Source organism: Mauremys mutica, chromosome 1, assembly GCF_020497125.1.
Source record: "Mauremys mutica isolate MM-2020 ecotype Southern chromosome 1, ASM2049712v1, whole genome shotgun sequence".
Taxonomy (NCBI): Eukaryota; Metazoa; Chordata; order Testudines; family Geoemydidae; genus Mauremys; species Mauremys mutica.
Window position 1 is genome coordinate 102,458,171 of NC_059072.1, and position 12,954 is coordinate 102,471,124.

The 12,954-nt window shown below is 48.3% G+C and overlaps 1 protein-coding gene across 1 annotated transcript in view; it reads right to left on the minus strand.

Moving 5' to 3' along the window:
* Positions 1-11,235, minus strand: part of CHPT1 (choline phosphotransferase 1) — a 36,643-nt gene extending 25,408 nt beyond the window's left edge. The window contains exon 1 of the mRNA XM_044988350.1: positions 10,784-11,235. Within this exon, the coding sequence (XP_044844285.1) occupies positions 10,784-11,026 (243 nt within the window). The 5' untranslated portion in view covers positions 11,027-11,235. The remainder of the gene's footprint in view (positions 1-10,783) is intronic.
* Between the last annotated feature and the right edge of the window lie 1,719 nt (positions 11,236-12,954).

Below are 12,954 nucleotides of genomic sequence, written 5' to 3' on the forward strand. Positions count from 1 at the left end.
ATATCATACACAGAATTAAAACTGTACCCTGTGCTAATTCTGTTAACAAGATCCTCTCAACCACTTTATTTTCCCACACTCCTCCCTTCTTCTAAAGCCACTGGATACATAAAACTGCCAAACAGATTACTATTGTTAAACAAGATCTCACCCACAGTTGGCATTTTATTTGTTTCTGAATGCAAAATCTCCATATTCAATGGTCAATCATGAAGAAAAAGCTATCATCTCACATTCTTCAACAGTCGTAATGCTATTTAATTCCAGTTCATTCTATGTGATATGTTTGCTATTTATCTTGTTTAATCTTTTAAATAATTATTTCATAAAATACAATGAAGAAAGCCAGAAAAATGGCTTGATAGTGTAAGTAAAGAAAACTGTATTTTGTTACAGAAAGACAATGCTGTGACTTCCTTCCTGTACACAGACATTTTTAATATTTCCAAGTTTGGGACACTCCAATTAATCAGTCAGGCCTTTCCCGCCCCCTCTCTTTTTTTAAGGTTGCCTTTTGGCTTTTTTCAAAGCATTGCTGGATTTGCAACCTGTATCAAGGATCTTACTTTAGAACTTCTTTATATGAAGAGGTAACAAACTTCATATCACAATCCCTCAATTTGTACAGATTAAAAAAGTTTGCACATTAGTTACTGTATTCATTGTTAGCTAACGACAGCTTCAACAATCCCACAGTTATTCAGCAGAATAAACATGACAATGAAACAGTTCGATTCCTTAAATCAAACGTTGACACAAAGATTCTTGAATTAAAGAGAACATGCTAATGTTTGCAGTCCTAACTTATTGTCAGAAGAGAGTTTATTTAATGGAAAACAGTTCTGCTACACTCAACTTCAAACCGATTTTTGATAAAATAAATATCTTTTTTCCCCTGATTAGAATGTGTACACACATTTGCTAGAATTCAAGTTAAAAAATTTCCCCTGCCTTCTCAGTATGGGCTTTCCATTTCCTTATAAATCCCCACCATGACAGGATCCATGGAGTGTGAGGAGCAAAGGGTTTTCATTCTCATCTTCCCCCTAACTATCTACTCCATATCAGTTAATGCTACAGAACACGTGCTGACAGGGGAAGCAGATTGCACTGAGAATGTAGCAACAGGTGTCGGCATGAACGGCCTGGGGGAATTGGAACCGGGATATGGAGCCTTTCACCCCAAGGTCACCACTTCAAAGCTAACCCAGGGTGGTAGTGACATGCATGTTGTTGGGCAGCTGACATGAAATGAGTTGGTGATCTCAATCAAACTGGTAGTAAAGTGTCCAAATCACAAAAACCACCACCATATTTAGGCCTAGTTGACAGTCTCAGAAGGTCAAAAGATTAATATTTGGAGACTGAAATACCCCCAGCTCCTAATTAATGGAGTACCATGGTGACGTGTGTTCTTCCTCTGCCCAACTTTTCTTCCCATCAGTCAGTGAGCAAGATTACTGTACATGAGAGCACACTGGTATGAATTTTAAATGTCATTGTTTTTCATTATCTTGCTCAGACCTTTCACAATTATGATAAATACCACTTTTTCTCATAACTCAGGAGTTATGTAGCTGGAAGGAAAATGATCTGTCCTGAAGCATAGGAAGACAGCAGAGGGAGCAACAAGAGTGGGGATCAAATTAGGAATCAGAGTGGGTCAAGAATCTGGTCTCCTGAGCTATTTTGGCTTCCAGAGAAGACTAAATATTCTTCTATTTGCATCAATACAACATTTAAATTCTGAAATTAAAGCTTTGTAATGTCATGAACACAGAGGTTCTAGTGGCCTGGAAAATTAACCTAAAATAATTTAAAATTTTTTAAAAAAATTAAATTAAATTTTAACGTTAGTCTTTCTGTCCCATTCAGCTTTAAACTGGCAAGCTTGAAGTAGCTTTGTTTGTTTTTTTAATGAAACCTTAAGGAGTTATTATAAACACCAGTAAGAAGTTTACAAATGGAGGGATATTTTGGAAGTTCAAAGAGTAAATAAAGGACTCTGGTAAAATTACTGCATGCTAAATGGAAAAAAGGATCAAGATATGGTGAAAGAAAGTGACAGAATAGCGAAAGGGCAGAAGTGTTGGACCCAATAATTAAGTTAGCAATTATTCTTAATAATTAGATTATTATTCAGGAGAGTGCAGCTAGATCACATCTACTTTCTCAATGATGCATAGAAGATCACCATCTCTCATTCTGCCATCTCCCTGTAATATGAACACGTCCCATTCCCCCACTCTGCTCCACCCAGTCTTAAAATGACACTTATCTATACGTACATTTAAGTCCTATATTGCTTTTCTTTAAAGGCTGAACACAAAGCTCCGAGATATTTTCCTCACAGGATAGATCCAATTCCTAGATAAACTTTATAGGCTTCCCAAGCACTCTTTCAAGAGTTTGACTATACTGTAACTCCTCACTTTAAGTCATCCCAGTTAATGTTTCATTGTTACATTGCTGATCAATTAGGGAACATGTTCATTTAAAGTTGTGCAATGCTCCCCTCTTACGTTGTTTGGCGGCCTGCTTTCTCCACAGCTGGTAGCCTCCCTACACACACACCCTCCCACCCGCAGACCCCGCAGATCAGCGCCTTCCCCCTCACCCTCCCCACCCGTGGCACTCAGCTGGCTTGCGGTGTTTCGGGAGGGGGGAGGAGTGAGGACTCGGAGCGCAGGCTCTCCCTTCCTCACCTGCTTCCCCAATGCTGCAAGCCAGCTGATTGCCCTGGGCAGGAGGGGAGGGAGGGGGAGCGGTGCTGAGTCCTTGCTCCTCCCCCCTCCCGCCTGCCCCCTAAGCACTGCAAGCCAGCTGATTGCCCCTGGCAGGAGTGAGGGGGGAGGACTCGGCATGCAGGCTCCCCCATCCTTCCCCTGCCTCCTGCCAGCAGCAATCAGCTGGCTTGCCACATTTAGAAGGGAGGGGAGGAAGGGGGGAGGAGTGAGGACGCAGCGTGGAAGTAAAGGGGGAGGAGGTAGGGGGGGAGAAGAGGCAGGTCAAGGTTGGGGTTGGGGGAAGGAGGGGAATGGGCGGGCTGAGGGTTAAGGCTTCCCCCTCCCCCCGCCACCCGGTGCTTGCAGAATAGAGGAAGCTGCCGCTGCTGCGCAACGTGCTTCTCCTAGCCTACAGCAGCTTCAGCCTCCTTGCCTGCCTCATCTCCAGTGCCAGTGGAATGTGGCTGTGTAGGGTAAGGCAGGGGCACCTCCCAACTATAGTACCGTACTGTATGTTTGTAAACACACAGCACGTGCACACTACTCCTGCCCCCCACCACAGTATTAAATAGCTTGTTTAAAATGTATACAATGCCTTTTGTCTGGCAAAAAAAATTTCCCTGGAACCTACCCCCCCATTTACATTAATTCTTATGGGAAAACTGGATTTGCTTAACATCGTTTCACTTAAAGTCGCATTTTTCAGGAACAGAACTACAACATTAAGTGAGGAGTTACTGTACTTATTAACTCTGTGCCAAATATCAGGCACAATATTTTTTAATGTGGTTTAAGAGATCTCTTGATGTACAACTAAATGACACTTGTTAGCCTTTTTGTGGCCACTGCACAACATACTCTTACCTTCAAGTCATCCTATACTATCACATTTCCTTCCCCACATTCCCAGTTACCAAAAAAGGGCCTATTTTTAGTTGATATTTGGAGATACACCTAAAAACAAAATTTCATTATCTACTTTTCTTCCCATTTCCCCGCCCCCCCCCCATACTGCTTACATCCTCTGGAGTCTGACAATAGTCTCCTGAATATCAACAACTATTTTTATACTTTTGACAGATTTTATCACTGTGTCCTGTCGAAGAAAAACAGTCCCCATGACCTAAGAATCTCATGATGCCACCAGACAGAGGACACAGGAGGTGCACAGGTTTTTCAGGGCTCCTTGAGTCAGACGTATGCATTATAATTCACTAAACCGTGGCATGCAGTAATCACTGTGAAATGTATGTATGGATAATATTCACAGAATTGTGTCTCTCTACTGGAAATTATGTTCTTAAGGCAGGTAACCAGGAGGTAAGAGACTCACACTAAGGCCAGAAGGGACCATCATGATCATCTAGTCTGAACTCCCGCACATTGCAGGCCATAGAACCTCGCCCATCCACTCCTGTAATAGAATCATAACCTCTGGCTGAGTTACTGAAGTCCTGAAATCATGTTTTAAGGCTTCAAGTTATAGAGCAGGGGTAGGCAACCTATGGCACGAGTGCTGAAGGTGGCACACAAGTTGATTTTCAGCAGCACTCACACTGCCCGGGTCCTGGCTACCGGTCTGGGGGGTGCTCTGCATTTTAATTTAATTTTAAATGAAGCTTCTTAAACATTTTAAAAACCTTATTTACTTTACATACAACACTAGTTTAGTTATATATTATAGACTTATAGAAAGAGACCTTCTACAAACATTAAAATGTATTGCTGGCATGCGAAACCTTAAATTAGAGTGAATAAATGAAGACTCGGCACACCATTTCTGAAAGGTTGCCGACCCCTGTTATAGAGAATAGGTGACCCGGGCCCCATGCTGCAGAGGAAAGTGAAAAACCCTCAGAGTCTCTGCCAATTTGACCTGGGGAGAAATTTCTATCAAATTGTCAAAATCAATAAAAGGCAAACATCAGTCAGTGTGCTACAACAGATGACTGTTGTCACAGCTGTTCTGAAGATGTTTATCAAGATACTGAGGTTGCATCATTATCATGCCCTACCCACCAGAAGGAACCAGGGGTTGCATCACTTCCTTTAGTGCACGCATAGTGTTCACACATTTATTATTTCACAATGTCTTTGTAAAGCTCCAGGTTAAGGAAGGCGTATTTCCTCCACACCATCCCCATCTGGCAGTGAACAACTAACTTTGTTCTGCTGGGAAGAAAAAACACCCCAAAATGCTACATTACTCTTAGTGAGAGATTGGCAGTAAGAATGGAGAGCTGTGACCTGTCACGGAGTCACAATCTCAGTGCATCTTTCCCCTGTGCCTTTAAAACCCGTATCAAGGCTTGAGGGCTCTCAATTGAGGACTTTCACAGGCACTAAATTACCTATTTTTTTATTATATTATGAAATGTGTACCTACACTTACCTACACTTTAAAAAAAAAAGTGTTAAAATTCAGTTTCAATAATTTAAGGTACTACTAGCAGGGGACTTTAATTATATAGAATCTTTTGTCTCTAATATTCACAATTTTATAGAGGGAAATGCAGTGTTGTAATACTCCTCACAATTAAGTAGTCAAGACTCTCACTCAATTATAACAGGAAAGATTGCTTCTTGCGGCCAATTATGTAGAGGTGAGATGCTGAAGTGTACAACTATGCTGTCAAGTTGGCCAATGATTTAATAATTCATAAAATGTTTCGTTACTTCATCCACCTGGTGTCTCTAGTATCTTGGGACTGACACGGTACAACTACACTGCATAAAAACAATTTGGGTATTAAGAATTCAAAAGTAGGTATTGCAAATTTGCATGCTTCTCCCAGTTTGCCCAACTAAAACTGCCCCCCTCCCTTTTATTTTTAAGGAAACAAAAGTTTGCAGGCCTTTAATCTACAGCCAGAATGCAAAAGTTTAGGGTATTAAAAATATTAGACAAGACAAGATGCTCAAGTGTTACAATATCAAAAGATCTATAATACACTAATCCCAACAACTATGTTCCAATATTGTTATGGCTGGCACAGTTTCAACCTTGGTATGGGTAAGGTTATGAACGAGCCAGGTCTCTGAACAACTGCACTCCTATAAACCCCGAGGAATTTGTGTGTATTACCACATACCAAGCTGCAACTAACTACAAGTTTGTAATTCCATCTCACCGCATTATTACAATCCCAATCGTGTAAATTCTTTTCTGTATGATCCACATGTATTTTTCCTGAAGTGAAAATATCTGAGCGTGATATTTAAAACAGCAGGTTAACCCATTAGTCTTTAACCTGTGAAGGCATGAGTTCTCCTACATTTTTGGTCACAAGTGAAAATAAGTTTGGAGGTTTAATTTTAGCTCCTAACACAGGTTTCTCCACATCCCAAAAGTACAGCAGAAGTCAGAGCCAGATCCTGCAAGTGGATCTGCACAGACAGGCCTTTGCAAAACCCCATTAACATCAATGAGGCGCTGCAAGAGTTGGACTGTGTGAGTACATTTGCAGGACTAAAGTCATCGTTTCCAGCTTGTGATAGAAAAGTCTAGGCCCTATTCACCCCTGCCACACGTGCAGTAGTTCAGAACTACAAGAGGGCTCCCACACTGCTCATTCTCTCTTTCTTGGCATGAAAGATGACAGAATTTGTTTGGATAAACAGGAGTTGGATAACAGGGTGAGTTTGTCTTGTAAGGAGATGCATACATTGGTGAGAGAGAATGTTGTAATGGGAGGCATAAAACAACCCCCTAAATTAAAACAAGAAGAATAAGAACACAGAATAAAAGGATGCTCCTGCTTCATGTTTTAAATGGATGTTGTGATGGTTGAATGAGATTTTTAAATTTAGATTGCCAGCTGAAATCTGACCCAGCATTTAGGTTTTACAAAACTCAACTTCTATAAAATTAACACCATTGAAAAAAATGAGAAAAATTTCTCATCGGGCTAGTGCACTATAGTGTTATACACTGAAAACTGAAGTGTAGTCATGAGGGACTAGTCATCCCAACTACGATCCTATCCAAGACCCCAACTATGTACTTGGAGCAGTTGCCCGCGCTTGCACTGCCATGGCTACACTTTTATTTTTAGCATGCTAGCTCAGTCGGAGCTAGTGCAGGTATGTCTACCCAAGCTGGAAATTACAGCCCCAGCTCCAGTACAGACATAGTCTAAGTCAGTGGTTCTCAAACTTTTTTTTTTTGCGAACCACTTGAAAATTGCTGAGGGTCTCAGCGGACCACTTAATGATATTTCCAAATGTTGTTTGTACCGTTAGCTAACTATTGTAAAGCGCTTTGGATAAAAGCACTATATTAAAAAAAATCTTAATCATTAACTTTTTTTGTTCTACAGCTAAAAGCACACAACTCATATTTTAATATCAGTAGTCTTACCTTTCTAATGTGATGGATGTGCCCTCTCCCCCCTGCCACGGCAGCCCCCTAGCTGGGGCTGGGAAGGAGCGGGGTCTCTCCCTCACTACAGCAGCCACAGAGCTGAGGCTGGGAAGAAGAGCCATCTCTCCCCAGAAGCCGCAGCCCAGGAGCTGGGGAAAGTCGCCTCTTTCTCTAGCCGCTGCAGCCCTACTTGTCCCAAATTCCCCCTACACTCTCTTCTCACCCCACTGCCCCATCCCACCTACCCCTATTCCCCCCAAGGCCACCACCTCACCTTACATGTGCATCTTCTCCAGGGTCCAGGCACCTAATTAGTGGAACCATGCCTGTGTGGCTCCACTAATTAGGTGGGTGACCCTTCATTCTCATGCGTGGTCACCCAGGCGCACACCTTAGAGGGAACTATCCATGGATCACCTGAATGGAGCTCACGGACCACAGTTTGAGAACTTAAGTTAACAGAGTAACATTAGGCACTTTAAATGCCAGCAACTTCGGTCTACACTAGCGCTCCCATCTTTGGAGCCGAACTGTTGGTGAGACTGGTTGGATATTGTGAGCAAAAAAACCCCCTTTAGTGTTGCAGAAAGCCAAGATTTTTATGTAATGACACGAATACAGGAGCTTGGACTTAAGGACACCAATATTGTGACTCTCATGATAAAAATCATGAGTCCTGGCAATACACAAGAAATCTTCTCTCTCTAGAAGAGAAATGTCAAAAACAGGCTTGAATTTCATCCTCCCAAAGGGAGTCTCCTGAATGAATGAGGTTTGGAGTAAGTCAAAGTATTAGAAACTATTCAGGATGAGAAGCAACCTCCCCACCGACCAGACCACACCAACTCAAAGTGGCACCAGACCATTCCAGAACAACCGATGCAAAACCTGCAGACATATCTCCACTGCTACAATGATCAACACCCCTCACAACACATCTTTCAAGATCCATGGGTTCTACACATGCCTATCACAACATGTGATATACCTCATTAGGGTGACCAGATAGCAAGTGTAAAAAATCGGGACCCTTTTTTTTTGGGGGGGATCCCTTTTTTGGGAGGGCAGGGAGAATAATTGCCTATATAAGACAAAGCCTCTAATATTGGGACCTTTGGTCACTCTAAGCCCAGGGCTCCCTAACACAGCTCAGCTGACTCAAGTCCCACTAACCCTGCACTTAAACTGCAGTCAGACTCACCCAAAGTGGCCACTGACTCGCCCGCCTGGCTTTATAACCACCCCCACCCCCACTGTGGGAGACAGTTGGGGGGGAGGGGGGCACATGGGAAACTGCACCACATTGAGGCACCACCCGCCCCTGCTCTCTGCCGCAGCCCCCGTGGTGCCCTCCCCTCCTCTGGCCACTGCAGGCTGCAAGCCCCAGCCAAATGCCCTCGTTGGGTCATGGCTGCTGGCAGGCAGCGGCCCGGGCAGGGCAGCGGCGTGGCAGGGGACGGGGAGCTATTTACCCCGCTGGTGCGCGTGGCGACTGACACTGAACGGAGCCCACACGCTGCAGGGAGCTGTCCATGCGATGAGTGGGGAGAGGAGTTACGCGGTCTGTGGGGCTGGGCACTGCCAGGGCCCCCTCTACCCGCCCGGAGCCAGGCAGTGGCGGCTCCCCCAGTGGCACTGTGCTGCCACTCTGGGGCAGGCTTCTCCCCCCTGCTCACAACAGCCCTGGTTCGCTGCGCTTCCTGGGATGGTGGGAGCCGGGGCGGCGCTCTGCGCCGCACACAGGGCCCTGACCCTAAGAGCCAGAAGGGTGGCAAGGTGAGGAGTCCCGGCGATGCTTACCTGGGGCGGCTCCCAGGAAGCATCCAGCAGGTCCCTCTGGCTCCTAGGGTCAGGTTGGGTCTGGTGGGGTGGGGGGCTCTCTGCCCACTGCCGGTGCCTGCAAGCCCCACCTCTGCAGCTCTGATGGGGCAGGAGGGAGCCAGTGCAGCACATGGAGACCCCCTCCGCCTCTTTGCCTAGGGGCCACCAGCACTGCAGGCTCCTGCCGGCGGGCAGGTGCACCACCGGGAGCTGCCCCAGGAAGTGCCGCCATGCCAGCCCCAGCCCTTTGGCGGTGATGGTGAGCAGTCCCCGATATCAGGACAAAGGGCATCCCGACCGATGTGCAGTTTGGACATGGGACAAATGTGTTAATATCGGGACATCTGGTCACCCTAAACCTCATCTAGTCCACTAAATGCCCCACTAAAAACTATGTGGGTGAAACCAATCACTACGCTGTTGAATGAACTCACACAGGAAAATGATAAAAGACAAAAACACCCTATCAATTGTGGGTGAACACTCTTCATGAAGCCATTACTCTATATCTGCCCTATCAGTCCTCAACCTCAAAGAAAACTGCCACAGCACTTTCAAAAGACGAGCCTAGGGGCCCAAATTCATTACTCTGCTAGATAGTAAAAATCATGACTGGACAGAAACACTGGATTTATGGCTTATTACAACAGCCTATAACCCACTAACCCCCTGTTTTTGTCCTATGACTGCGTTAATGGGCCACTCTACCTTGAATGACCCCTTACAGTATGTGCAACTATTTAAGCTAAACAATCTGTTCCACCTTGTTGTGATGCTGGGAGTACCTTTCCCAGACCAGAGGAAGGAGTTCTGGTTGCTCAAAAGCTTGTCTGTCTCCCCAACAATAGATATTACCTAACCCCCCTGTCTCCAATATCCTAGGACCAATACAACTACAACTACGCTGCATAGTACAGACCCTGTTGGATGGCATTATAACTGTTTGGTCTTTCCTGCATAGACATGGTTTAGTCCTTTCTAGAAAGAGGCCAAACCTACTTATAACATAGGTGGGGCACTATTGACGAAACACAGTAGGATTTACTGTGTGCATAGGCTCAAAACACTGTCTGAAGATACAGTGCGCCAGTTGTGTGTTTTTTACAGCATCCCAGGGTTTACAGTATGAAGGGATTACAATGTGGCTAGGTTCTCAGTTTGTGTAGGAATTTGTTTTGTAGTGAGTGCTCTGTGTGTTACACCTGGAGATTACAGTATGTGTGAGGGATACAGGGTGTATTTGTGTGGCTGACATTTACACTAGAGAGAGGGTTATAAGCCCTCAGACAATGGGTGTGTACAATGTGCACAAAAGGTGTTACAGGGAAAAATGAGGGTTGAATGCTAGAGCTGCTGGGAGAGTTTTCAGTCAGAGCAGGGACCGTGGGGGCAGAAGGTCGGTTACAGCATAGTTGGATCTAGTGATTACAATGCAGGAGAGAGTGAAGTTGTTTACAGTGGAGCATATGTGCAGGGAGGAGGAGAAGGTGTTGGAGTGGGGAACAGGGACACAATGCAGGGGGTGAGAGCTGGCTAGAGGGGGCTCTAGCTGGGCATGGGAGAGCAGTTACTGTGGGGTAAGAAGAGGTGACGCTGTGGGGAAAAGGGTGGGGTATTTGGGGGGTGACAGTAGGGGTGGGGTAGAGGGAAGATTAGCCTGGGGGGCAGTATTGGGCCAGAGGGTGATTTGAGAGGGGTGGCTGGGGACAAAGACCTAGGTTGGGGGTTAGTACAGGCTAAGGGGACAGGGCACTGAGGCTCCTGCGGGTGAGGGGAGCAGGGACACGGCCTGGGTTAGTCTGGGCAGGGGGCCCTGTGCGACGGGGGGAAGCAGAAGCTCCTTGGGTCTCTGGGGGGCTGCGGCGGGCGGTACCTGCTCGGTGGCGCTGGGGCAGTAGGCGATGAGCAGCAGCGTGGTGAGCAGGTTGAGCAGGAGGCCGCTCAGGGTGATGGTGTTGGGGGCCAGCCAGGCCGGGATCTGCTCCACCAGCCAGGCCCAGTAGAGCTGCAGCGGCGGCTCCAGCAGCGAGCGCCCGGACGCGCTGTAGCGATGCTGCTCCAGCCGCCTCAGCTGCGCCGCGCTCAGGGGCTTGGGCGGCGCCCACAGCCCGGCCATGGCCGCTCCTCGCTCGGCGCCTGGGCCTGGCTGCTCCCGGGGCTCGCCGCCGGGCCGGGCCACTCAGCGCGGGGCGGGGGCGGGCTCAGCGAGAGCGGGAGGGGCGGAGGCCGGAGCGCAGCCGCCGCCCGCAGCCGGTATTTAACCCGCGGCCGCCGGGCCCTGAAGCGCGTCCGCCCCCAGCACGCCCCGCTGGGATAACGGGAGCCGGGAAGCCCTAATCCCCGCCTGCGCCCCGAGGGGCTGGGCAGAGGGAGCTGCCCGGCCCCTGCTCCTCCCTCTGCCCCCAGGGGGCCGGGCAGCTCCTCCCTCTGCCCTCCCGCCTGCCCCCCAGGGGGCCGGGCAGCTCCTCCCTCTGCCCCCGCCTCCCCCCCCAGGGGGCTGGGCAGCTCCTCCCTCTGCCCCCCCCCCCCGCCTGCCCCGCAGGGGGCCAGGCAGCTCCTGCCTCTGCCCACCCCATCTGCCCCCCAGGGAGCAGCTCCTCCTTCCTTCCCCATAGGGGAGCTGGCAGTGGCATCCCCCCACACCCCCTTACCCCACAGGCTGAGCCCAACAAGCCCACATATGCCCTGTATACTGTGTATGTAATGACTACGAGCTAGTGGTCTCTTAGGCACTATGGTTCCCCTAGCGCAATGGGCTGCCCACATAGTGCCCATCACCTCAGTGATAACTAGATGGTGTCAGGTTTCAGAGCGGCAGCCGTGTTAGTCTCTATCAGCAAAAACAACAAGGAGTCCTTGTGGCACCTTAGAGACTAACAAATTATGGAGACAGGTCATCTGTGATAATCAGATCAGGTGCTACACCGGTCACATCATCTCATGTTAAGGCCTGTTGTCTCCACAGATCACACTTTCCACTAGGGCAGGGGTGGGCAAACTTTTTGGGCAGAAAGCCACATCTGGGTGGGGAAATTGTATGCAGGGCAGGGCAAGGGGCTGGAGTGCGGAGTGCAGGAAGGGGCTCAGGGCAGGGGATGGGGTGCACAGGGATGCAGGGTGCTCAGGGTAGGGGTGCGGAGTGTACGAGGGGGCTCAGGGCAGGGAGTTGGGCTGCAGAAGGGGTGCGAGGTGCAGGCAGGGAGCTCAGGGCAGGGAGTTGGGGGGTGGGGTGCAGGACAGGTTCGAGCTCTGGCCCGGCACCACTTACCTAAAGCGACTCTGGGTGGCAGCGGCACCCACCGGGGCCAGGGCAGGCTCCCTACATGCCTGCCTTGTCCCTAGCCCAACACCGCTCCAGGAAGCGCTGTGGCCCCTGGGGGAGGGAGGGGGGAGGGTTCCGCGTGCGCTGCCCTTGCCATGCCTCCAGGTATGTCCCCCGAAGCTCCCATTGGCCGCGGTTCCCCGTTCCTGGCCAATGGGAGCGGCAGGGGGCGGTGCCTGGAGCCAAGAGCAATGCACGCAGAGCTCTTGCCCACCCTACCCCCCCCGCCTGGGGGCTGCTTCTGAGTGCGGCACCGGGCCCCCAGCGCCACCAAGGGCAATCGCGTAGGCCGGATCCAAAGCCACGAGGGGCCGGATCTGGCCAGTGGGCTGTAGTTTGCTCACCCCTGTTCTAACCCTATGATTCTATGATATTGAAAGTAATCATGGGCCCCGTGTTGCAAAACTATGTAGGCTGTGCTTGAGTCACGTTACTGCAGATAATGTAGGTTGAATCCTCTGCTGTAAATTTCCTGGTCATTTTCTCACAAACTTTATTTTCTCTTAACATGATTTTCCTTGTGTACATTTCCTTTTTTATAATCCCTTTGAGAGCCATGGCTGAAGCCCAGGTGGTTGCGTAAGTCATTGCTTACTATGCCGTGTCAAACTCTGAGCAAATACGAAAACATACAGGTGATGCTGACTATGAAGTGTCTGGAGAACATACTAGTTAAGTAATTGATGTTTCTGTTGGCAAATAGCCAAGATTATAGCATCATC